Consider the following 27,164-nt stretch of genomic DNA (forward strand, 5'->3'; position numbering starts at 1 on the left):
CCTTTTTCCTTTATGATATGTGTCCTTGAAAGTTAGTTCAGTTGTTCCAGTGGGCAAGATAGGACTTCCTGGCCCAGTTTGGATCAATGGGCTCTTCACATCAGTCAACCAGGATATTACCCATTGCATATGGGTAAACATGGAGTAGGTGGTCCTTATTGTTATTAACAAAAATAAAATAAAAAAGTTAAAGCTGTATATACCTCATGGATGATGATGATGTCATGACTCCCTGTTGAATCTCTATCAGCAAGACAGGTGTGATGAGGAGAAAAAAAAACAGAGTATGACTACACAGCTTTGGGCATGTTCAACGCTGTCGTACGCTCTTTCTTTCTGTTTTAGCCAATTCATTCTTGAGAGAGAGACATTAAATTCCATCATCACCAACCTGTAAATGTCCTTGCATTTTTTTTTTAATCCCTACAATGGGGTTATGACTTCCGCATTGTGTTTGTGCTGAAGGATCAGAGCAGATTAAACTCCTGCCATTAAAGTGACTTAGGTTTTCATATTGACTCAGCCTGAACCAGACAGCGAAAGGCAGACTGGTTGTGGGTGTGTAATTGTGGGGAGTGTATATTCACTGACAGCTTCAAGGCCAGGACAACCCCGGAGAATAAGGATTAAAAAGTGAGGTATACTGTTGATTTGTAAGAGAAAACTAAGCATTGATTGGCAGGGAGGAAAGGAAACTGAAGGACCCAGCAGTCAGCCAGCACTTAAAACTTACTTTTGTTGAAACAAACTGGTATTAGAAAGGTCTGTTTTAAGCTGGTGGAAACAGCATTAATCAGGAGAACAGAAACCTGTGCAGATCAAAGTATTTATCACTTTAGTTGGGGGCTAGGGTGTGGTGAAGAAGTAATACACTAGTAGTATTCATGTGCTTATGTAAACGTGTTATATGAGCAGAGCTTGGTCAGTAGTGACTAGCAGACATTGGTCATATAGATAGTATTGGAGAACATTGCACATTTTTACTTCACTATTTATGGCAGGTGCCAGTGCATTTACAGAAATAGAATAGAGAAGTTTTGTGTGGAAAGAAAGCAAACAGTTATTTTCAAGTGTTGTTTCATAGACTCTGAACTGTCCCAAACAGAAATGCTATTGTAAGAGTTAGTCAGAACGTTCTCATTCCTATTTGTCTCATTTCTAATGACATATTTTAAGACAAACTGGCTTTCTTGCATTGAATGCCTTATCTGTGGGAAGTGATAAATGGTGTGCAGTCTGTACAGGTAGATGTCATCCACTAAAATGTTGGCCCATCATAAAGACAACTGACAACTTGAACACTGTGCACAGTGGAGAGTCAAAGGCACATGTACCATATGACAAGATAGGCTGGGTCAACAATAGTAGCTGAAAGGACAAAGCTTTGTGTTAAACCCTGCTTGGGTTTCTCATGTAGAAGATGCTCAGAGGCATCACAGAATCACAGAATGGTCGGGGTTGGAAGGGACCTCTGGAGATCACCTCCTGCCGAAGCAGGTTCACCTACAGCAGGTTGCACAGGATCATGTCTAGGAGGGTTTTGAATATCTCCAGAGAAGGAGACTCCACGACCTCTCTGGGCAGCCTGTTCCAGTGCTCGGTCACCCTCAAAGTAATGAAGTTTTTCCTCATGTTCAGGTGGAACTTCTTGTGTTTCAGCTTGTGCCCATTGCCCCTTGCACTGATGAGATCCCCCCTCAGTCTTCTTTTCTCCAGGCTGAACAGACCGAGTTCCCTCAGCCTTTCCTCATAAGGGAGATGCTCTAATCCCCTCATCATCTTCACCACCTTCGTTACCCTTCTCTGGACATGTTCCAGCACCTCAATGTCTTGTAGTGAGGGGCCCAAAACTGAACACAGTACTCAAGGTGCGGCCTCATGAGTGCTGAGTACAGGGGGACAATTGCTTCCCTAGTCCTGCTGGCCAAACTATTTCTGATACAGGCCAGGATGCTGTTGGCCTTCTTGGCTGCCTGGGCACACTGCTGGCTCATGTTCAGCCGGCTGTCGACCAACACCCCCAGGTCTTTTTCTACTGGGCAGCTTTCCAGCCACTCTTCCCCAAGCCTGTAGCGTTGCATGGGGTTGTTGTGACTGAAGTGCAGGACTCGGCATTTGGCCTTGTTGGACCTCATACAGTCGGCTTTGACCCATTGATCCAGCCTGTCCAGATCCCTCTGTAGAACCTTCCTACCCTCCAGCAGATCAACACTCCCACGCCGCTTGACTGACTGAGGGTGCACTCGATCCCCTCGTCCAAATCATCAATGAAGATGTTAAACAGAATTGGTCTCAACACTGAGCCCTGAGGAACACCACTCGTGACTGGCCGCCAACTGGATTTAGCTCCATTCACTACCACTCTTTGGGCTTGGCCATTCAGTCAGTTTTTCACCCAGCGAAGGGTATGCCTGTCCAAGCCATGAGCTGCCGGCTTCTCCAGGAAAATGCCATAGGAGACAGTGTCAAAGGCCTTGCTGAAGTCCAGGTAGACCACATCCACAGCCTTTGTCAAGCATATCAGATTGGTCAAGCGTGACTTCACCTTGGTGAATCCATGTTGACTGTTCTTGATAATCTTCTTTTCCTCCAACTGCTTAGAGACAACATCCAGAATGAGCTGTTCCATCACTTTTCCAGCAATAGAGGTGAGGCTGACTGGCCTGTAGTTCCCTGGGTCCTCCTTCTTGCCCTTTTCGAAGACTGGAGTGATGTTGGCTTTCCTCCAGTCCTGAGGAACCTCTCTTGTTCTCCATGACCTTTCAAAGATGATAGAGAGGGGCTCAGCAATAATGTCTACCAGCTCCCTCGGCGTTCGTGGGTGCATCCTGTCGTGGCCCATGGATTTGTGGGTGTCCAGTTTACCCAAGTGATCTGTAACCTGATCCTCCTCGGCCAAGGGCAAGTCTCCCTTTCTCCAGGCTTCTTCTGTTATTTCCAGGGTCTGGGATTCCTGAGGGCGTGCCTTAGCTGTAAAGACTGAGGCAGAGAAGGTGTTCAGTAACTCTGCCTTCTCTGTATCCTCTGTCACCAGGGCACCCACCTCTTTCAACAACAGGCCCACATTTTCCCTAGCCTTCCTTTTGCTGGTGATGTATTTGAAGAAGCCCTTCTTGTTATCCTTGACAACCCTGCCAGATTTAATTCCAAGTGGACCTTAGCCTTCCTTGTCACATCCCTGCATACTCTTGACAACATTCCTATGTTCCTCCCAAGTGGCCTGTCCCTTTTTCCACATTCCATAAACTTCCTTCTTCCATTTGAGTTTTGCCAGGAGCTCCTTGCTCATCCGTGCAGGTCTCCTGCCCCATTTGCTTTGTTTGTTGCTCATAGGAATGCAGCAATCTTGAGCTTGAAGGAAGCGGTGCTTGAATATTAACCAGTTTTCTTGGGCCCCCCGACCTTCCTGAGCCCTAACCCATGGGATCCCGCCAAGTAGGTCCCTGAGGAGGCCAAAGTTAGCTCTCCTGAAATCCAGGGCAGTAATCCTACTGATTGCCCTGCTTCTTTCACACAGGATCCTGAACTCCACCATCTCATGGTCATTGTAGCCAGGACTACCTCCAACCTTCACATCTCCAATCAGTCCCTCTTTGTTAGCACAAGGTCCAGTGGAGCACACCTCTTTGTTGGCTCCTCCACCAACCTGTGTCAAAAAGTTATCATCAATGCTCTGAAGGAACCTTCTGAACCATTTTGGTCTACTTCAGCATTTAAATAACGTACAAAGTTCTCGGGAATCGTCTACCACTGTAAGAATACCAGAAAATGTAAATACAACTTTATAGCACAGCATTTTCAATTCTGTCTTTTTTGACTTTGATGCTTGCTGTTAGGATGCTACTTTCTTACATTATTGTCAAATAAAACAGAAAATTCCTCCTCTGGCACCCAGTCCAGACAGTTATCTTAGATATTTTCCCACCTCCCAACATTGCCTTTTTCCATCCAGAGTAACTAGGTCAAAAATTTTTCATTTTAGCTTCTGTTACAGATTGATCAGTCTGGACATAAGTGAACGCTTGATATCAGTGTGAGATAAGCCTTCGAAATACCAGAGATCATTTTAAAAGATTTTATGTTAAGGACAGATTATGATTTTATTACAAGTCTGTAGGAGCAACCTAGGCATGTAAGAGTGACATTTCTGTCCACGCTTTTCCATGCTGGTTCATTTGTCAGAAGTTATCAGTAAATGCGAGGAACAAGGAGTGTGAGTTCCTGAGCATACACTGTTTATAGGTAAGTCTGTTATACACATCACTTACACAGACAAAGACCAAAGGGCTGAGCAGTCCAATCCCTCAAAGACATTTTGCACAGTGCTGCAGCCAGTGTAGTTCTTCAGGCATCTCCATGGGGACGAAGCAGTAGATGCAGACTATCAGCTTGCAGGCAAGGCAGTCTTACTGTAATCTTCTGTGCAATCACAAAGATTTATAAAGTAACTTTTTCTGTAGGTCATAGTTCAGATATTGTATGTGATTTTGTTTATATACACAGTGTTTGCACTCATGAGTAAGTTATCATGGGATTAGGCAGGGCGTGAATTTAGTGAACATCATGATCCAATATCATTGGAAAGGCAACATAATTAATGTATGTCTAAACAAGAGGGCAATGCTTCCTCACTTTTATTTTAAATCAAGGACGTAAACATCAGAGTTATCATGGAGTTCCTGATACTCTGAGTTTGTGGGCTGGTTTATTTCATGACATTAGTAACTAATCTTGTAGCTGCATTATGAGTGCATCCTCGCTATTGTTTGCAGTAGATTTATAAACTACCTAAATAGCAATTAGATATAATAGCCTTGTAGATTGTTTGCAGTTGTTCAGAAAAGATTGTGCTAACACATTAGTGTGATGCAGAAAAGTGGCACTTCAGTGTTGTGTTGTTCATGTGATGTCTGGCAGCTTGATGACTGCAAAAGTAAAATTAACATATTGTAACTGACAAAAAGGCAGTATATGGCAGTGGGATGTATGTGTTTTGAGGTCTCCGTGTTTCATAGTGATCAACACCTACTTCCTCTCTTCCTTAATTACAACACAATCAAAAGATTTGAAAGCTTCCTCTGAGAAAATTCTAGGTCAATCACAATCTTTAGAAAATTGGTACCTTTAAGAGTGAATACAGTTATTATTGCTTAGAATTATAATAAATTTGGTTTTATCTATTTTTTTTGCCTCATTTCAATATTTCTGATGATTTTGAAACATAGATCATGTAAGGCTAGATTTTTGTCTACTGCCGTGCTTTGCTTAGGTAGCTGGTGGTACCTGCTGTGCCAAGTATCTGCATAATTTAGTGGTCCGTGGTGCATGTGGAACTATGGGGTAAGAGCTGGAGCAAGTCAGAGCTGAACGGCTCTGAAAATTTTATACCAGTATAGATTGACCTGCAAAAGAAAAAAAATCTGCAGAGAGCAGATCAGAGCCATTCTGCACTACTGGAGACTTGCAAAGCAGCTGTACTGCAAACTGTATTGGATATTTTAGCCTACGATCCCTGTCCATGGGAGCTCACAATCTAAATAGACTACAGATACAATGTAGGGGAAAGAGATCTAACATAAAGCCGTTTTGCAATATAATTCCATAAAACTTTCCTAGAAATTGTCATCCTGTAACGTATGTGATCTAGAGGGACAATTTGTAAGATGTAGGGGGAAAAAAAAAAAGGGATTTTGGAAAAATTCTGTGTAATTGTAACTGACAAAGTCACTAATGAATACTCTAACCATCCAAAATTCACACTTATAAAAACTTTATAAGCCACCGTCCTGTGTTTTATATTATCCATAATACAGTAATTCTCTTTGGTTCTGGAGATCACTGCAGGACCTTTAAGAAAGACATCAGCAGAATAATCAGTCTCACCAGTGAAATGCATTATAACTGTTTTGGGTAATAGTTTGCCACCTTGCATTTCACTTGCCTTGCAATGAGTGTCCTGGTTCATTAACATGGAACTTCTTCCACAGCTCATTACTGTGGGCAAGAATGGCAGATACGAACTGTTTATCTTGCTACTTCTCCATGTGCAAAGTATGCCCTAGAAATCTAGATTGTCCATGTGACTTTTTACACAACGGGTCTTACTTTCACATACATGGAACAGTAAATCAATACCTAACTTGGAAGCATCCATGTATAGAGCATTGTCACAGGAAGATTGGTGATTGATGATCTTTACCATGCATGAGGCCCGCGAGCACTTTGAGTCACCCCTGTGCCAGCACTTTATTCAGCAGAGTTGTGTTGAAGATGGGCGTTGAGTCTCAAGCTGTAGGTAGAAACAAGCTAAATGGCATCACAACATCAGTTCATCACAGAACACAAGAAAAGCCACCTCTTTCCTGCAACCAGAGACCTGAAGGATTTCTGTGGCTCACTGCAGCAAGTGCACTGTGGCTTCTGGCTGTAGAGGGGCTTTGATATGGACCAGGAGGTTTGGATTGCCATCATGGAACTTCTAACTGGGTGTAATAAACAACTGTTCCTATGTAATGCTCTATGTCCAGTTCTTCTGGATGATGTTAGAAAGTGTTTTTTTTCCCAAAATGAGCATTTTTTTTTCTGAGAGGAAAAAAGAAAATAGCAGTTATACTGTTGTTGCATTGACACACAAAACACGTAATCTTAAGCACACCTTGCTCTTCAGTGGAAGCTGCTCCAATTAAATGAGATTTTGGCAAAGGAAAAGGGCAGAAAGGAGTACTCATCTTCTGTAGCAGTGGGTATAACAATGGTCTGGCAATCTCAGTTTAAGTCTGTAAGTCGCAGGGGTATAGTAAGTGAAATCATAGATGACAAGAAAATGTTTGTTCAGTTTGAAGAAGAGAACAGATGTTACACTGCGACTACGAATAATGTTATCAGTGGCTCTATTAGAAAAAATGTGTCTATCAGAGCTTTGGAGTATGTTGAAGAGGGGTAGAGAAGATGCCAAGCCAGGTATTTATTTGTAATGGTAATGCGTTATTATTTGTAATGGTAATGCATAAATACCATGGCTGATTTGCAATATTTTTTAAATTGGTGAAAACTAATTGTAAGTTTCTGAAGTGGAGCTATTTCTATACTTTTTCAGTTCTGTGAACCAGAAAGTAGTAACGAATACGTTAAGTACTTAAATGAAAACCAAACTTGTTATCTTGACAGCAAGTGTTGAAAAAATGCAACCAAATGGTTTTTGTGTGGATGCAGGGGTTTGATTTTAATTTCTTCCTGTACTCTAAAGTTAGTTCCAATATTATTTACAAATCAAAGGAAGTGCATGGATAGCTGCGTTTTCCATAATTTTGGCAAAAACAGCAGTCAGAATTGAAACCACATTTTTTTTCTACAAATCATTGGAAAATAATTTTAAAATTAGTTACTTCATTTAAGATACCATTTATTTATTTATTTTAATTAAACATCACTCGTTTGTGCTGAACTTTGCATATGGAGCAGCACATTATTCAAGAAACAAAGAGCATTGACTGTTTGGATATATATAATATGTATGTATGCATACATATTATCATGCAGTGTAAATACCACCAAGCAAGTTTTGATCAATCTATTTAGCTTCAAGCCAATTTTTCCTCATAACATTTATGTGTGAGGGCTCTGTGCCAGTGTCTTTGAGTCTGGGTTTTAACTAACTATGAAAGCTGTTAAAACTGTACTTACATATTGCACTCCTTTAGCTGTGGTCTAGGTAGCATAACAAGTTAACAAGTTATACTCATTCTTAGGGACATGGTTTAGTGGTGAACTTGGCAGTGTTAGATTAATCCTTGGACTTGATGATCTTAAGGGCCTTTTCCAACCTAAATGATTCTGTGATTCTGTTCTATGATTCCCTCATTGCTGTGTGTTTTATTCTACCGCATGCTCCAACATGAACTCAGGACTAGGAGAAATACGGCTACTGCGTGTGTTCTGGGATCTTCTTTCTCTTCCCAGTACGAGGTTAAACTGCAAAATAGTGCTGTGCCAACTTAGTGTTGTACCTGAAACTGGAGAAGTCATGGTTTGGTCTCTGAAGAGCAAAGTACAAAATTTGCTGAGCGACTGAGAAAGTATTCTTTATTTGACTTTCTTCTGTCTAATGAATAGCTGATATCATTTGTATTAGCAGTTGTTAGCAAGAAAATGTATTTCATCTGGAAATTTTAGTGACTGATCTAACTAAGGGCAGTTGGACTAGGCCCAGGTTAATGTATGGTAAGACAGGAGAACAGAACAAATGGTAAGAGGCGAGCCCAGATGGAAAAACATCTTGAAGCTTTTGAAGAATTAATTATCCAATTAATTGGCTGGCAGTCTCACAAGAAGGAGGGATGGAATTTTGTTGTATGCTTAGGAAATGGAGAAGTCTGATAGATCCTATGCTGAAATGTAGCTATCAGCCACGATGATGGCGGAGTCAGCTGGTTAGCCAGACTATGTGGTTGCACAGGAAGACACTTGTTTCTGCATCAGTAAAAATACTTACCCCTCTGCATAGAGCAAAAAGTGCGGTTGAGTGATCTGTTACATAGGACATTAGGCTCTGAAGACACCTGTGCTAGTCCAAAGAGTGATGAACTGTGTGTCCTTGCCAAAGTCACACAGGAATGTAGCCAGATATGGGCTGCTTGAAGATGCTTTAGGTCGAGAGCTTTAGTGCTGTCATTAGCAACTGCCGGAGTTCTGCAGCAGGAGCATTTCCTGAATGCCTGAAGGTCTCCTTCTGGGCTTAATCAGAAATTCTTTAGTTGTCTTGTAGCTCATACTCCCGATGTGCAAGGTAAGAACACTGTCGTGTTCTCTGGGGTATTAAGTGTGAGCGCTGAAATTGTTGCAAGTTGGAATGGTTATTTATATATTTGTTGGTCAGAAAGTCTGTGGAAGAATCTGATGGTTTCCTTGGTTCACAGGTAGGACACCCACTTGTACAGGAAGAGACCTGTACTTATTGTATGGATATTTTTTTTTTAACCAAAGGTGTATTGATACAGATGCTGCCTTTGTTTCCTTTCCAGCTGTATCTGCTCAGTAGCTTTAGAGTTTGGTTGGCAGCTTCCTTGAACTTGGTGTTTGTCCTGATGAATCCATGTAATGACAAACCATGCCATTACTCATGCTCCACCGTTTCTTTCCTTCAAGACAAGATGCTGGATTCTGGGTATTATCTTTTTGTCTTGAAAAGTTAATTTCAGGAGCTGTTAAAACTATGTAAGGGTAAATCGTGACTGCAAAGCCCACTGACACTTGCAGTTTCCTTTATGTATTTCTGTTATTATTGATGGCAAAATGTATTTATGCCGATGGTATCGATCAGGAAGTCAAACAAATCTGCCATGCTCAAACTCTGGAGGATTAATTAGAAAGATTCACTCATTAAGAAAATAAATCCCTGATATATTAACCATTATGGGATAGGTGTCCAAGTTTTCCCTGTGATAAATACCAAGACAATTTTAAAGGCTGTGCTAACTAATTTTCTTCAGTTTTATTTGTTAGTTGTTAGTGACTTCTCCTATCGTTTCACATCAGGTCATGTGGAAGTACTAGACTGGGGATCTGCAAACTTGTGCCTTATAGGACAGCTGTACCTTCTCATGGCTTACTGTAGTGGCCACACTACACTAAGAAGTGTGACACGGGCCAACAAGTACCTGGTTGTGGTACAGAGTGGGGAGACATACCTTCAGCTTGGGCGAAGCATGACATGAGTGAGTAATGTTGCTTCTGGACCTAAGACAGTTCCCTCTCATATTAGGGAACAGCAGTGTCAATACGTTATACCTATACAGTTAGTCTTTGTATAATCTAAGAACTTGTTGCATGGTATGCTACCTTATCGTATTCATATAAAAATAAGTTTATCCATGTGTAAGTTAGAGAAAGGAGTAGTGCTAGATTGTTAAGACTACCTCCTTAACATCGGGTTTGAGAGAAATTTGCCTCTCTGGTAGTTTTTCTCTGCAACTGAGACTGATGAATGGTTCCAGAGACGGAGATAGATTTTGTCAGCAAGGGCTGCAGGTCTGTTTCTTTTCCACCTGAAGAAAACTGGGCTTTTTGGGTGTAAGTATAAGTCCGAACTTCGGTGTCGGGATGAATTTCTAGGACACGTGCAAATATCTGATAGTGACTCTGTCTCAACTGCCAGGGCTAACCAGCTGCTGGCAGCCTCTGGGAGAGAAGCTGCCCCTGCTTTGGTCGAGAGCTCAAAGCCCTGCTTCGCACGCACTCGCTGCTTCTGTGCTGGGTAAGCGATGGCATGGTGACCTCCATGCAGCTCCAGGCAAACTGCTGCTGCTGCCCAACAGGGGGGTGAAAAGCTTGAACTGTTGCCCATACGCTACCCTGCAATCAAAGGAGTGATTGAGTGTGGATATGCCCATGCAGAAGGCTTCAGTGGAGCACCTGAAGGGAAAAAGTGGAGTATTGTTCTGTAATTTAGCGGCTTTTCTCTGTCTGTAGTGTTTGAAATGATTAAAGATACACAGGGGGCCTCTCCGGCTATTGGCACGGGGTTTGCCGTTCAGCTGTGGGATTAGAGGTCTGGCTTTCACAGCTGTCTGCCATCTGGAACTAACTGCTTGGACTGGGTGCTCTGCTTAAGACCTCAGCCTGAAATAAAATCATGTAATTGTGAAACATGGTGCAAACAATAAATAAGCGTTTTGGAATAAATTAATTTACCAGAAGGTTTATGAAAAAATAGTCTAGAGGCTGACAGGTGTGGAAGAAGGAGAAGGATTAGTGCTGTAGGTAGAACATTAGAGCAATCAGAGCCTCAAATTCTTCACAGTCAGTTGAAATAAATGTGATCATTATCAAGAATTAATCTCTCACTAATCCAAAACATTCTTGCAGATGTTTTTCATTAATTGGAAAATACTTAATAAAATAATTTTAAAAATGCTGTGGTTTTTTCTTCATTTGGTTTAAGGCTTGATGTGATTAGCTGTGAAAAATCTCTAAGAAAACAAAATGTCAAATAATTTTGAAGGCCATAGATTTTTATATTTATCCACACTTACAGCATTATTAGCTAAGGATCTTAGCTAAAAAATAATTTTAAATACTTAAAAAATACTCAAGAAATAGGTGATGAAGAGAAGAGGTTAAAAGAAGTGTAATAATAATTTTCATATAAGATAGCATAGCCTGGTTCCACTTTGTGCCTTTTTCAATTTATTTTCTTATCGTCATGAAAAGCTGAAAGGCTGAAAGCTGTGAAAGCACTCTGGGTGCAAAGCCACTGATGTATTCATGAGAATACCTGTCTGATACACAGTTAGCAACTCCTATTTTAGCAGTTTTGGAAGATTTAGTAGTTACAGTCAACATTTTAGTACTCATGATGTAGTAATTAGACCCAAGCGTATACTAAGAAAAGCCCTTTTACTTTTGCTTGCTCCCAAATACCTGAGTGGAGATAGACTAGCAAGGGAAATTTTTAGTTTATGTGACATTACTCAAAACACAATACACAAAATGAAGAAGTATGTGAAATCCCCACCCTGGAAACCTTTGGGCACATGATTAGTTTTACTTACTGGAGTCAGGATTTTAGGCACATGTATTTGCAAGATTCTGCTCCAAGAATATTTTTTTGTTTTGATCAATAATTCTTGTCCTAGTGTCATGGTTTGCTGTCTGCCTTGCAATAATTGAGAGTTTGTCTCTGTTGCAGGAAAACTAGTGGTCTGAGTTCTCTCCCAGCCACTTGCTCTCTCTTTCACTCAATTTTAAAGACCAAATTGTGGCTCATAAATTCAGTTTCTGTGTACTGCTGTACTGCAACTAATCAACGGCAGCAGCCACCACCTAAAAAATAAAAATTTCCGTCTAGTCTTTGTGTTTTTGAAATAAAAACTCAGAAATATATTTTAGTGCAGCATAAAGTGGAACTGCAAGGAGTTTGCTACAGATACTGTTTTCACCAGAAAGCATTTGTAGCAACGTTTGAATTGAGCAAGAAAGGTAAAAATGTATGAACTAAAGAAAAGGAACTTAGGTATTTTGCAGGGAGGGGAGAGTCTAACCATGATTTGACCTCTGCTTCTGGGGCCTGGTGTAGGATTTTTTGCGTGTTTCAGCTGAGGAATAGTTCCATTTCTACTCTTAGTTGGTAGGCTTGTGATAATCCGTATAAAATAAAACCAGTGTCCATTTTCCTGCTAAAGTCACTTCACATTTGACACCACCTCTTGCAGCAGGAGGAGCATGGAGTGATGTCGTGGCTACAGTTTGCAAATGGGAGCCGAGGACTAGCTGGGTAGAAAAAGCCCATTTCACTGCTCTCTGGTGAAACGATAGTTGTGCATATGCTGCTTCTAGTCGCGACTGTTTCAGAGGGACATGAAGCCAAGACGCTTAGCTGCTGCTCATTGTTGTATGTGCAAACGCTAGACAAAAGCAAGCAAGATCTATTCACAATCTTGTGAACAAAATTAATTTCAAGAGGCGATCTCTTAGAATTTCAGTATTTTTAGAGTTATGTATAAGATATATGTTTTGCTGCAGAAATCAACATTTTAACTCCCAAGTCCTTATTTCTGAGAGGTGAATGAATTAAATAATTACAGGTGAGTACTTTGACACGTTCAGGAACAGAAGGGAATGCAGTCCTGACTGCAGAGGTTAGGCAGCATCATTGTAGGAGGTGTGCCCAAAGCCATTCCTGTTGGTACAAACAGCACTTTCTGGGCTTCATGTGGCAAATGACACCTCCTTAATAGAACAAATATTCAAAATTACAGATGAGATTAAATGGCTAACAATAATGGTGAATCTTTCTAAGATGTTTTTACAGGCTCAAGCATGAGGATATTGATCTTTCAAAATGCTGCAGGCAGTGCAGAGCGATACTTGCCAGTGCACCAATCCTAAATCGTTGGTGTGCATCTACATGCTGTTTAGTTATGTGAAGGAACATGAACAGTTGTATTTCATAAATGTTTTGCAAAGGAGCATAAATTCATCATTTTTAATGTTAAATTCAAGTAAGCAGTGAGCTTGAGGCTTGCTGGGGAGAGAGCTGTTGGGTGGCTTTGAAGTTTTTCAAGAACTTTAAAATGTTCCAGTCCACATGGTCAAGAAAAAAATTTTTCTTTGAGGTAGCTTTCAAAGTTGAAAGAACACGTGTCACGAGTGATGAGGAGAGAAGGGAAACTTCGGATGACAGAGTAGACTAAGAGGATTGTAGGGATGTTCAGAGGATGGCTGAGAACTGGTTGAGGATAGAGACAAAGCCGCTTTATGAAATGTATGGGGGATAAAGCCAAGGAAGCTGGCAATCAGTGGCACAACAGTGAGTATTCCTTCTGAGATATTTACTTATCTGAAATGTGTCAAATGGAATTAGCAATGCCTGCTAACTAGTAATAACAGGATTAAAGACCTTTTCATGGTTCAGTCATAAAACAAGTAGTTCTTAATCCTGTACTTTGACTGGCAATGATGGCTTTAAATGAAAGTTTTTCATTGCAGAGCCTAGACACTACAGGTATCTCCACCATTAAAAATACGAAGGGCCTGAAAAGGGAGCAGAGAAGCAAAAATGGTACTTCTGATCTTCAAAAATTAGTTAGATTGAGCTCATTAATTAAAGAAGCTTAAATAAAAGCATCATTTGATCAAGTAGGCTTTTTTTGTAATCTCCTGAAAGTAGTTGTTTATATAAGAACAGATTGTCAACAGTAAGAAATTGCTCCTTGCTAAGCAATAGACAACAGAGTGGTTCCCGGTACTTAGGCTATCTGTAATTTAATCTTGATAGGAATATTTTGGTTCACTTAAGTAGCCAATACTTGGCTAAATTATTTTGTTTTTCTTGGTTAAGCAATTAATCATGCCTTATTTTTACTTGTATTTGTTTCTTTTACCTTAGAAAAAAATGCACGTTTTTACTGTGGAAATAAACATTGTCAAGAAGTATTTGTCGATGTTATTTCAAAAGCTTGATATGTCCATCATTCTCTAATCCTTGTTTTCCTTTGGTGTTAATGCTGGGTCATATGTCTGCTTCCCATAAATTCTCAACTATATCAAATATTATTTCTAAAACTATAAATATAATTACTGGTCAGTACATTTTGGATTATTCAAATGGGATCAGCTATTTTTTACTTCAGTTTTAAACTCCCTGCCGAGTTTTGAATTTCTGACCATAAAGAACTTTGTTCCAAGTCACCCTTGATTCCCAGTAATGGTTAAAATCATTGCATTGCTCATGGTATGAAAAAAAATCAGCTTTATTGCTTTCTGCAGCAGAAATCATGAAGTGGCTACTGTTAAAAATCAAGAAATGCCATTAGTTTGGGGCCTCGTAGGGAAATCTATTTCAGATGGTAATTTAGAAGCAGAGAGAACAGCTGTAATAGTGATAATAAAACTTTGCTTTCTGGTTAGTATTTTCCCTTAAGTCGTTTATCATAGAAGTATGAGAGAATGATAAATGACTAGGCTTTTAAAATGGTCTTTGGTGGAAATATATTTACTTCAGGTTAGCAGTCTCTGAGACTCTGTATATCAGTGTGCATTGATGAAATCACGTAACAAAAATTTCTATTGTGTGTTGCTTCTCTCATGCTGTTAGCTGCACTTAGTGTGGATCAAGATGGTGCATAATATTGATATCAGTTTGATTCCATTGTTAAGCTGTGCAAGCACATCTGTGGCCATTGTAGTTTAACAAAAAAGTAAAGAAAAAGGCTACAACTCTGAGGTGATTATAGCTGAAATATGAGTCTAGTCACAGACATTGACAACTCATGAAAATGAGGAATGCAGGAGTACGGAGAAAAAGGATTAAGAGCATTATTACAGGAAATGCTAGTAGCCGTGGTTCTGCTTTTCATACTCTTCTGTAGCTTTTGGCTTGTTAGTGTCTGAGATGTTTGTTTCTTATTAACTCGAACTGGGAAAGATAGGGCCAATGAAGAAGTTTGGGACAACATGTACGTAAATTGTGTTGCAGTGAAGTGCTTGGAGGTCTCCTGGCTGTGGTAGGAGAAAGGCAGACATATAGCTCGTGTGGCATACATCTGAGTACGTAAGAATTTCCATGTCATACATCTTTCTCATTATCACTGTATTTGTCTCCTGCCCTTTTTACCATCCCCATATTACTCTGAAGTCTTTTATTATTTTTTTTTCTTCTTCTTTTCGACCTTTATTGTTCTTTTATCACACTTTGTCATGGAGCCTGGAGTTCAGTCTCACAAAATGAGTGAACTTGAAATCCTTTGCAACAAAGTGAGCAGAGAAAGAAAAGCAGACAAAGCTGAGAAGTGGCAACGAATTAAAAAAAGGACAATCTGTCTAGTCTGTTACATGCAGGAAAAAGAGGAGGAGCCTAGATTTGAAAATAAAGGGCATTTCTATAGCACAGTTAAGGTAAAATGTTTGTGTATCAGAGTCAGAAATAGTGTCAGCAAGCTGAGGAAAGTTAATGGCAGGACACTACCTATTTTTGCTTTTCCAGTATGTTCTCACACCGTGACATAAAGCTGTAACTTACATTTATGTTGTATGTACTGTGCTGTATGTGCTTGCAGAAGTGTGTCTAATTTCACAGCTAGAAAAACAGATTATTTTATTAGATAGAATGGGGTTAATGTAAAATTTCTTTATCTATTCAACTGTTATAAAACTTGTGTCCTGAATGAATCTAAGGAATACAATAATATTTCTTAAAGTGAATAGAAACATTTCAACCAGGAAGACAATTTCAAAGGAAGAATTTGGCCTGGCGTAAGTATTAAAAGTTTGCTTAGTTTATCCAAATTGATAATAAAAGGAAATATGAAGTCAATGTTGGTGAAAACTCATACTGAATTATTCTGTAGACTGAGCCTGAGGAAATTATGTATTCATTGCTGAACATTCATTTATATCTACCAAAATGTTCTTTTTTTCTCTCCATCCCTCTTACCTCATCCAGATTTATATTTTTGAAAATAACATCTACTATCAGCCTGATGTAAAGAGTAGCTCATTGCGCTTGACGTCTTCGGGAAAAGAAGGAATTATTTTTAATGGAATTGCAGACTGGTTATATGAAGGTAAGCCAGACAAATATATCTGTTTATTGAAACAGATGAGAGGTTCTTGTAGAGACCCAACAGCACAAACCTATTCATTTCAGAAAATGCTATCTAAGGTTGGTTTTGCTTCTTTACCTTCTCGTTTTCTTGCAAGATTGCCTTTGTATCTATTCATACTTTGTATTGACTGCTGTTTTGCATATAACGATATTTGCTGAGAAAGAGGAATTTATTTTTGATCATAATATATCAAATGTGTTACGAACACTTGGTAGTATGTAAAAAATGCTATAGTAGTGAAATCTTGATGTGGGATTTTACTACCAACTTCAGTGGGGCTGGCATTTTAAATAGACCTATTCAAATAAAACTAAACACCCTGTATGTTTTTCTTATCTAGATTAACTCCATTTGTACCTTTGGAGCTATTCTGAGTTTACAACGCAAATGGGGAGGGAAAGGACTCAGCTTGTTGCTTGTGTGAACAGTGCTGATCTATTTATGATTAAAACATCCTAATAGAAGAAGGCACAGAAGAATCATAGCATAAAAGCAGAATTGGCTATGTTTTCTTTTTTACTGCTAGATACATAGGAAAAGGTGATCAAAGATGATACTGCCGAGTTCCTTCACTTTTTTGATCAGTGTCTCTCCTTCAGCCTCAGTGGTGGTTGGTGTGCTGTGTGAGAGCATGACCCAGGAGAGACTCCAGCCCCTCAAGGCAGGCAGTGACATTGTGCTTGACTTTAGGAACATGCTTAAATCCAGTTTGAGTGTTCTGACAGGATCTAAAAGTGTCATGCTGTTGCCTCGACAGTGGCTGCTACTTTTGCTTAAATCAACCTGGGCCAGACTGCTGGAAAATTTGCTGTTGCTGGCAAGCAGTGTCAAAATGGAGTGGGGGACAGCTCAGTCTGTGATATCCTCTGGCTTCTGAAGCCGTCTTCTGTGTATTACCACAGAATGTATCTCTCTGCACCCAAAATGCTTTTAACAAAATAATAAATTTAAAAAAAAATGGGGGCAGGTTATCCAGCTTGGTACAAGAACATAAAATTGATACACATTTTGGTTATTCTTTCTATGGGACTCATGAATTTTATAGATAAATAGCTCAGTGTTAAATACTCAGTTACCTTAAATATGTAACTTCTCATATGTAGAGTTTTGCAGGGCAGAGTGTTTTTTAGGAATGATATTATGCCATACAACAAGGAACTTCACTGTGGCTCTTAGAAATGGTCTATCCATACCTTTTTGCATTTCAGTAGTTAGGAGCAGATAGCGCACATCAGGATTTTCTAAAATCTCTGCCCAAGTAAACTCTGAAATTAGGATGGTAGTTTGCATCCCTTAGCCATTTAAATGCCTGTGTCTAATAATTACCCACTTCCAAGGTTTGTATTAATGTTTTGAAATGTTTTAATGCATTTCAAAACTTAAGGACAAAGGACATCTTTGGAATGGAATATAGTTTTATATGCACTTCATATTTTTCAAATCTAACATGACTGCGTGCAAATTGAAGAATTTAAGTGTATATAGCTCATTGAAGTTGATGTAGTATATCAAGTTTTTGTTAAAACGAAGTGAGGTTAATAAGAGTCACAGTCATGGATGCAACAAGGCAATTCTGGCTCCAGTTCTGCAAGCATTTTGAGGACACCTGTTCAGAAGAGGGTAGTTTGTGTTTCTCTTCTCTTTGGGGTGCAGCTGGGTGCAGCATAGAGCTGCAGTGAATGACATATATTGAAGGATCATTATATAGGTCTAATCCACAGAACAAAATATAATATGAAATTCTTTAAAAAATGTTCCCTCCTAGTCTGCAAAGGATCGTAAGGATATCATAGGATAATTCAGGCTGGAAGAGACCACGAAAGGTTACCTAATGCAACTGATCAGTTCTGATATCTGCCAGGCATTTTATTTGAGCAGTCTGGAAGGGATGGAGTAGACCCTGTCTAAGAATTATATGGATAGAAGTTTAAGATGTATTTTAATGGAAGAAATGTGGGAGGTTTTATATGATTTGGACCTCTGCTTTCATGAGATCTACATTTAAGAACTAAAGAGAATCAAAACTAATCTCTTTTATTTGAAACATACCAATATGCTTTTTTTATTTATTTTATATTTCAGCTTACCTATGTATCTCAGAAACAGTATCTGAAAGAGATTGACGTGGATTTTTTGTAGCTTCATTTGTTTTAAAGATCAACAAAGCTGTTGATAAATGAGTGTTCCTTTAAGCTGCAAATATTTAATGATGAACAGAAAAAGAAAATGTGGTAACTTGGAAAGAACAGGAACAACTAGGACAATAATGGCAATAATGCTTGTCTGAGGTTATGCTCCTGCTTCTCTGTGTGTGCCCATCATTCCTACAGACACATTTTATTAATTAAAATTTGAGGACTGAAAGGTTTTAAAGCTTCACAGAACTTCTTTAGCTGACAACAAAACACAACTTTGTATGTGCTGTGGGTGATTTTTGCCTGTGAATGTATGGATACGCAAGTCTCATATGTGGCTGATTTTCAAAAAGGCCTGCTTCTCCTTTCTTGAAAAGGAAGCCAGGCATATCTGTCCAAATATCTTATACCTCCACATCTGTTACTGCCCCAGTTTGTTCTTTTTAGTCCCTCTCTCTACAGCTATGCACATACCTTTGTCGTAAGACGGAAAAGCAAAAGTTATCTCGTCTGGGGTTAGAAAGTTTCTGAAATGGTGTGGGAGATGATACGCATCCCAAAGCCTTCGTCCTTATGTGTGTCCTAAAACTTTCATTAAGTGATTTCGCCCATTCTTTTCCAAGGTTTTTAATCCCTGACCCAAATAGCTGTTGCATTTCCTGACTTACAGAGAATCCCAGGGATTCAGGCTAGCAGTGGGCTCTTCTCCACAATACGCATAATTAAAGTCAGGGTAAAATGAAATTCTGTCTGTACACGTTGGAGGACCACAGTCTGTGTCTGTTGACATGAATGAATATACTGCTTCTTTCCCATTAACCATTTGTTAACTTAGAGCAGTTCTCTACTTTCAGTAGTGATTTTAGTAGTATCAGAAGCTGAACAGGCTGAATATTGTCCAGATAAGGTTAAGAGACTTTCAGTTGAATTGAGAACTGTTCCTCCTTTTTGACCTCGTTTGTTTTCTTTTATCATTTGCGTGAGTTTGTTACCAGCATTTAACTTACAAAGCATTTGGGAATAGCTTTTCTTTGTGTGAATAACCTTGTCTGAATGCAAACAGTAATATTTTAAAACAAACACAATCGTGATTTTTGCTATCTGATATTCACCATTCATTCTCTGTTGTTCTCCTGTGTAAAAGGTTTTAGTTATCCAGCTAGGGAGAAAAGCATGACCCAGAATATATGACTTGGAATATAGATCCCAGCTTCATTGCACCTAACCTTAGATAATTCAACCCATTAGGACGCTTCAAAACTTTCAGAATCTGATTAGCATCTTGGAGAGTCTCCATTGACAATTTATGTAGTTTTGTAGGTAGGCTCTTAAATTAGGTATGTGGTCAGGCCTTTGTTCATGTTAGTATACTATTCTCAATTAGTTTTCCAGCCAAATTCTTCAAATTTAAATACAAAATGCTCACCAAACAAGTCCAACGTATCAAATATGTAATGAAAAAACCCTGTCTTTTCACAAGTGGAAGACAGAAGACCTGTACAAGCTGAATTTGGAATTGGTCAGGAGGTGCTTTACTGGGATTCTAGGAGTTCGGGTGTTGCTTCTGTGGTTGTTTCCATTTTTTTTTCTTTCGAATATGAAACGTGATGACAATAAATGTAAGAAAACATTGCATGCCATTTTGGAGAATCACTTTCATTTGGAAATCAAATACAATTTGGATAAAAAGTTTTGTTTGGATTTTCTAAAAGTTACGTTGCAGAAAAACTGAACTTTCTAAGAATTAAAGCTGATCAGTAGACGTAGATAAGAAAGTCAAAATATTGCACTCCAAATATGATTATATAAATGTCACTGTGTGAGGATCTGCATGTTACTAGGTGCCACAGCTCAGAGAAATTGGGTATACTAAAGTTTTATATTAAAAGAAAAAAAAAAAAAAAGATTGACAGTCCTAAAATACCTGTCTATTAAAATGGTTCAAATAATTTAAAAAGTAATTAAACACTTCCAATGGAATGCAATAGAACTAAACGTATGGCAGTTAACAATCATCTTTCATGTTCAGATGATTTATTGATGTCAATGAAAGTATTCATTTGAGGAAAATGGTTAAAGTTTGGTCTTTCGATATGCCTTGTTATCCCAACATTCAACCCAGGGTAATGTGAAATTACTGAAATTACAACAGATGCATTTCAAGTAGGCACAGAAAGAACAAATCAGTGCCAACTGAATGAGCTGGAAACTATGTGATAGTTATTTTTATGGACCCTAAGGAAATCTGGTTTTGCAGAGGAACTTCTTCATTCTCACGTTGCCCACTGGTGGTCTCCGGATGGTGAAAGACTGGCGTTCCTGACAATAAATGACTCTCTAGTACCGAACATGGTTATTCCCCGGTTTACTGGAGGTCTATATCCAAAAGGAAAGCAGTATCCATATCCTAAGGTAAGATGAGTGTGAGTGCAGCCCCCACCTCCTCTTAAGGAAGAGTGATAGTGATAGTATTCAACCATTTGGAAGGAGCGTTTCTAGTCAGTAACAGAGGCTGATTTTGTTCATGTTGCTTTTCAGGAAATAGTAATTACATATTTTTTCAGTAGACTGTAACACCTTTTGCTAGAAGGAAACTGTCGAGTGAGTGAGCAGCAGACAAACTAATTAATAGTAGTTTCATCATTGATATATGGCTTGGTAAAATCAATCCACCACTTATGAGAGAAGGGTACTATGTTTGAAGTATACACGGAAAAAAATACACTGTGACAACTGCACTGGACTCATACACGCTGTGTGCAGAGCGCAGGGCATGTTCCATTGCAGTTATATAGATGTCAGTACATTATGCTGTTATTAATACATGTGACAGACTGGCCTTGCGTAAGATAAGCCACAGTAAAACCTTTTCCTGGCCATCAAAATGAGAAATAATAAGATAAAAAAAAAGAGAGCTATCACTGAGTTTCAGAACATTTAGCAAAGGGTTTTTAGATTCGTGTTGGAAAGTGGAAGAACAGCCCAGGCAGGAATAATGGCTGAAGTCAGTCCTCATTTTTTGGGAATTTCCTGATTAGATGCCTACTTAGCCATCATTTTGTGCTGTGATCCAGCACTGGTATTATCTTCCAGCTTATCAGTTTATCCATCCCTTGCGTGCAGTTTCACAGTGTCTGAGTTCCATTCTAATGGGATATGTCAATCCGTGTATGTGGTACTCCTTTGACATTTCAAGGGAATTTCGTTGAGGGCTTTAGAAAATATTACTGTTACCCTATTCCTGCTACCGTTTTTTGGCGATCACCGTTTATTCTTGATGAGTGGACAGTTAGACTGTACCAGGTACTATGAAACAATAATATGCATGATATAAATACAATGTGGTTTTACTATGAAATAATACTCTAAAATAATGAATTAACAGTATTTTCAGAGGTAGTTTATATAGTTGCATTGTCAAAAGGCCTTGAGTGACAGAGCAAAGAAAAAATAAAGAATATTTTAAAAAGTCAGCTTTGCAAACAAGAAATGAGTAATTCTGTTTCATTAGCAACTCAGCATAAAAGTGATACACAGTACTACTTCGGTAATCTCATTAATGAAAAAACATTATCTTTATTTAATATCACCATTTAATGCCAATTTAGCTACCCGTTAAACATCATTAATTGGTAATGAAGCTTGTGGTATAGCAACAGAGATGAAAGAAAAAAGATTTGGTCTTTGTTATAGAATGAAACCATCAGTGAAAATTATATCTATGATTAAAAAAATAAAATTAAACCCATGTGTTCTTGTGAATACTGGAACACGCACATCTGTGCATGTTGCACACAGACTGTAGTCTTTAAAAAAAGCATGAAAAAGGAAGTTTAAATTTTGTTAAATACGTTGAGAACAAAGTGGGATTTCAATCATAGGAGTTCTAGCGCTACTGAGCAAATGTTTTGGGTATTATACAAAATTTATGCTGTTTAAATTGTCATGAGGAGACCCTGAGTAGTAAAGGAGACAAGGCTGTTCATTGTCGAGGGAGGGATGTGGATGTGAGAATTTTCTACTCGGGTGGAAAGACCACCTTCAGCTGCCCGAGTCCATTGCAGGCTGCGGGAGCGCGCAGAGTTTGCCCTCCTGCCCACGGCACCTCCCCAGCTGTCGAGACAGACTTTGTGTCAGGCTAGAAGCCACCGCTGTAGAGCAGTAGCTCAGAGATACCCACACAACAGGTTAGGGCACACTGTGATATTTGTAGCAGAGACTGTACGTTGGGGCAGTACAGCCCTGAAAGGGGACCAGCTCAGCCTGGCAGCCCGCGTTGGGCAGTGCCATGCCGCAAGACCCCTCTGCCACATCCGGAGCAGGGCTGGTGATGACAGAGCTGGGGTAGTGCTGTACTTCGCTGTGTGTTCAGGGACTGGCACAGATTTGGCCATGCCTGCTGTGAAGGCATGCTTAAGAGTGTCTCTCTACAACTCATACTTGTGCTGGATAGTAGTTACTCATGGTAACCCTCCCAGTGAGAGTACTTGGATACCACTATGCAGTCAATGTAAGGTTCAAAGGATGTAAGGAGACTGAAGTCGTGTCCTAGGGACTTGATCTTTCAGTGGTTTTCTTCCACAGTTTTGCATTTGTGTAAGCTTATGTTCATGCAAAGGATACCTTTGAAAGACCATGTTTCTTTTGAGGCAAATGTAAAAGATAATATTAAAAAAAAATAAATTTGAGGAGTCTAATTAAATCCATTTTTAAAACTTTTTTTTAGCACTAGTAAAAATACACAAATGCCACTTTGTTATCCCCCATACCACTCAGAAATGAATGGATACATCATTCAGACTATATTTTGAGATAAGTCCGATTCCTAAAGGGAATTTGTGGGTGTATTTCAGCCAAGCTATTTTGCATATCTAAATATACCTGTGAAGAGCCAGATACACAACTTTGTAGTTTATTATGATTTAAACCTGTAGAATCAGTGATTTTACCTTGTCCTTCCAGTATTAAACAGGAGTCAGCCCCATTGAGAGAGATGCTTTTCATTCCCTGTGTCCCAAGGACGCTGTATAGTGTTGTGTGACTCCTGTGACTTAAATGAAAAAGAAGCTTGAATATGATTTGGCTAGGACAGGGATGTGGGACTGGTAACATCTCCTTGCAGCCTTGCTTTCTATCACCAGCCCTTTCTTTTCATCTCAGGAGCATCCCTCAGTAACGAGCCATGTTATTCGGAGGATGAGTCCCTCCTCCATGTAGACTCTCAGGATTTATTGGACTGTTCCCAGTGGATATATATCAAACTACCACTTTGTTCCCCTTTAGCAACACGAAGTATTTTGTTTCTCTTAGAGCTGGCCTGCCAGAGCACTGAGTCCTAAAGAGGGCCAAAAATAGAGATTTCCCACCCAGCAAAGCAGGGAAGGAGTACCAGGGGAAAATGGCAAAGAAAGAGAAGGGAGAGGAAGAAGAGGAGGAATGCTATCCCAGGTATAGGTAGTGCAGCTTTTTGGAAGAAGGAACAATAGTGTCTGGAAAACACTTTGCTAGAGGCTGGATTTAACTGCTGTTTTAGGAACTGACTGTGGTTTTGCAGCTGACTTAACTGGGCCAAGCCACTTCTAGCATCGGTCACTTGCTCTGCACAGGAAGGTAAAAAGCAGTGAGAGAATTACTCGATTAATACTTCATATTTTTATCTGTGTGATTCATACAGCTGTGAAATTAATTTTTTAAATTGAAGATTTAAAAATTTTACTAACTTCTCATTATTATAAAGATAATGAATTATGTTGATGAGTGAGTCTAGCTGTCACCGATTCAGTGCCTCTAAAGGTCCTTTTTTTTTCTTTTTTCTTTTTCTCAAAGGCAGGTCAAACAAACCCAACAATAAAGCTGTTCGTAGTTAATCTGTATGGACCAGCACATACACTCGAACTGATGCCACCTGACAGCTTTAAATCAAGGTATATAATTTCATTGTTTTGAAACTCATGTTTGATTTAACCTGACTGTCTCTTAGGCTAATCATTGCCTTTTTACATCAGCACAACACTTATCTTTGACTGGAATGCACTTGATCTCTGTCCCCGTGGCTGAACATAATGATGGTAAAATAAAATACAACTGTACTGGATTGATGCTCCTCTTAAAAATCACAGGGATCTGGGATTTGCTGATGTCTGATGCCCTGAAAAGCTCCAATTTACTTGAAATAGATGAAATTAAGAATCCTAAGCTATGTTCAAGGGTGCTGAACACTGCCCTGCCTCCGAGGTGGTTACTGCATTCACTCCCAGCCTTTCCTTGCTGTGTGCCAACTAGTTGCTTTCAGTTTCTGAAATGAGATTGTAGAATATAGAAGGGTCTGACAAATGCACAGAACACATAATCAGGATGTTCCTTCATTTAGAGAGAAATACTCTGAATTTTTGAAATCGAGTAGGTTACGGAAAGTTTTGTTTCTCATCACGGCTGACAGAGGCAGCGAGGTGACAGAAAGTGAGATACCATGGCACCAGATCACAGAGACTAAAAGAGCAGTGCTGTGTTTTTCAGGAGAAACTGCTTCAGAACCGCTGAGCTAATTTAACAGTCCCTTTGACTTTGAGGCTGAAGTAACGAGTCTGGCTGCAACCGATGACTCTCCTCCTAAAGTTACTTCCTTAAGATGAGCTCCCGATTACCTGTCCTCACTTGAGATGCCTTGAAGCTTTTGTTTAAGGGCAAGAAAATTTTCATCCCTTCCCATATGTGTATTCCAGTTTGTAGAATTGCGGTCACCTTGATTAAATGCCCATTGTGATTTCAGTGCACATACTAATGATCTTCTAGCCCTAAAATGTTATATAATAGAGATGGTAGTAATAATAATAACAACAGTTACTACAGTCCAGATCTGGCTGCAGGCTCAGGGCCAGGGAAGTACCACTTCCTCTCTTCACTCAGAGCATTTTCAGATGGAGAATGGCGTGGAAGGGACTGGCAAACATAAAGCTACCTCTAGTTAAAAAAAAACAACCTCTGCATATAGTTGTTGATTTTGCAGTTCCTACAAAATCCAGAAGATTTTATGGTAATTGTTCCCAAAACAATCAGGATGTTAACAGTGGGCACTGATTCACGATTGTTGCAACCAATTTTAAGCTGGTGTAGCTCTCTTCTACACAAATTGAGGTACCCTAATTTAGTGTAGGAATAATTTAATAGTGAATTATGCCTTGCAGTTATTCATGTGAGCTGGAATGCATACTGATTGTGTTAGTGAAAGGAGTGATTTTGAATGAGTTGTGCTTTTTGAAGTATTTTCTTTCTGTTGATGGGACACTACTGACAAACATAATAAAATCTCCAGCTACTTGCTAACTCTTCATTAGTTTAAGTAATGATATAAGATCTGAAAGAGATTCCTTGCCGTCAAGATGAGCATCTTTGCTCTCTTAAACATTGAAATTGTCCTCTAAATGTCAGAAGGCACAAAGAAGTCAAATGAGAAAGCAATATGTAAATCTCCAAGAGAAAAAAAAATCTTGAAAATATTGTTCAGATGTTATGGTTTCACTCTATTTTTCAGATTCATTCTCTCTAGATTTTTCAGATTCATTCTTGCTCCCCAGCAGATTGAAAAAGAAAGTAGAATCAAATTAATGAATATTGATATCTTAAAACCTTTTTTGCATCTTGAAGCGAAAGGCTAGCAGTAGCTCAATTTGTGGAATTTATTTTGTGAGCCTTAAGGGGCATCTTTGCCAGATTTTTTGAGTCTTTAATAAAGATATTGTTGCTGTTTAATTGAAATAATATTCATGTTTAAAATTCTGTTTTCCTGCTCTATCAGAAGACTGAGTAAAACTATTTAAACCTGGGAAAAAAGTTAGTTTTGTCTTTATTTCAACTATTAAGGTATAATGTCTGTGCTGTAAAATTTAGAAAATTGTATAGTTGTGAGCCAAGTATACTGTAAATCTTGCACTCTGACTCCAGATTTGAGTAGTAGTCAGTCATCACACTGGTCATCAATCCGTATGTATCCATATATCAACATATATACAGATATGAAGAATGGTCTTTGAACAGGCCTTTCTAGAGTGGAAATCTTTGGAGTTTGTTGTGATTGGGAGTTTTCTTTTAAAGTATTAGCTTTTTTAATAAAAGCAGCACCTACTTTCAGTGGTCAACTTTTCAATACCTTTCTAATCCATTCATTATGGAGTCATTAGTAAATAGGTCATGGGAGTCTTTCAGAATTAAATGGAATGGGGCAGTATCATATATAGTTTTATGGACCTTTCAGGGCAGAAACATTTTGGAAATGTGTTGTACAAATCATAACCAACTGCTATTACTGGAGAGATTCACTCCTACACAGAGAAACCACAAAAATAGGTAGAGAAGGAGGCTTCTGTATGTGTGTGTATATATATATAAAAAAATATATAAAAATAAAAATAAAGCCACAAAAAGTAACATTCAGATTCTCAACTCTCCCCAGACTGTGTGCAGTGCAGGACCTCTGAATACAGAAAACTGTTTCTCTGATTTTTAGGGCATCTGGGAACTTGATGTAAGATTGAGTAAATTCAAAGTTCTGCCTTCATTTACTACTATAAAGGTGCTCAGTAATATTTCCTAAGTTTTGGTCAGGTTATTCTGATGTAAAGACAGCAATAACATTTGTAAATTTACTCCTGAAAGTTTTATTCTGTGGAAAAATTTACCATCTGCTGTGCACTGTTAATGCCACAAAAAGACTGAAAGTCTTCCTTTAAAGACGTCATTGTATTCTGTGCGATTACGGTTTCCCCCTTGGTTTTTCTATTCCGTGTGTCAAATTGCAGTATGTTTTCTTCAATGCCAAACATGATTTTGTACTGCAGGGTTTTTTTCTCATTAGTCCTAGAAAGCCAATATACATCTAAGATGAAATATGTGTGCATTTTGTGCTAGCTCCTGAAGTTCCAGTTGGAAA

At 39.0% G+C, this 27,164-nt stretch overlaps 1 protein-coding gene across 1 annotated transcript in view; it reads left to right on the forward strand.

The window, feature by feature from the left end:
* DPP10 (dipeptidyl-peptidase 10 (non-functional)) overlaps positions 1 to 27,164 on the forward strand; it is a gene marked incomplete at its 5' end in the record, with an annotated part of 153,367 nt that overhangs the window by 81,558 nt on the left and 44,645 nt on the right. The window contains 3 exons of the mRNA XM_009708873.1: positions 15,941 to 16,061; positions 20,496 to 20,650; positions 24,065 to 24,162. Coding sequence (XP_009707175.1) covers positions 15,941 to 16,061; positions 20,496 to 20,650; positions 24,065 to 24,162 — 374 coding nt within the window. The remainder of the gene's footprint in view (positions 1 to 15,940; positions 16,062 to 20,495; positions 20,651 to 24,064; positions 24,163 to 27,164) is intronic.

This window comes from Cariama cristata, unplaced genomic scaffold, assembly GCF_000690535.1.
Source record: "Cariama cristata isolate BGI_N322 unplaced genomic scaffold, ASM69053v1 scaffold4121, whole genome shotgun sequence".
NCBI classification, from domain to species: Eukaryota; Metazoa; Chordata; class Aves; order Cariamiformes; family Cariamidae; genus Cariama; species Cariama cristata.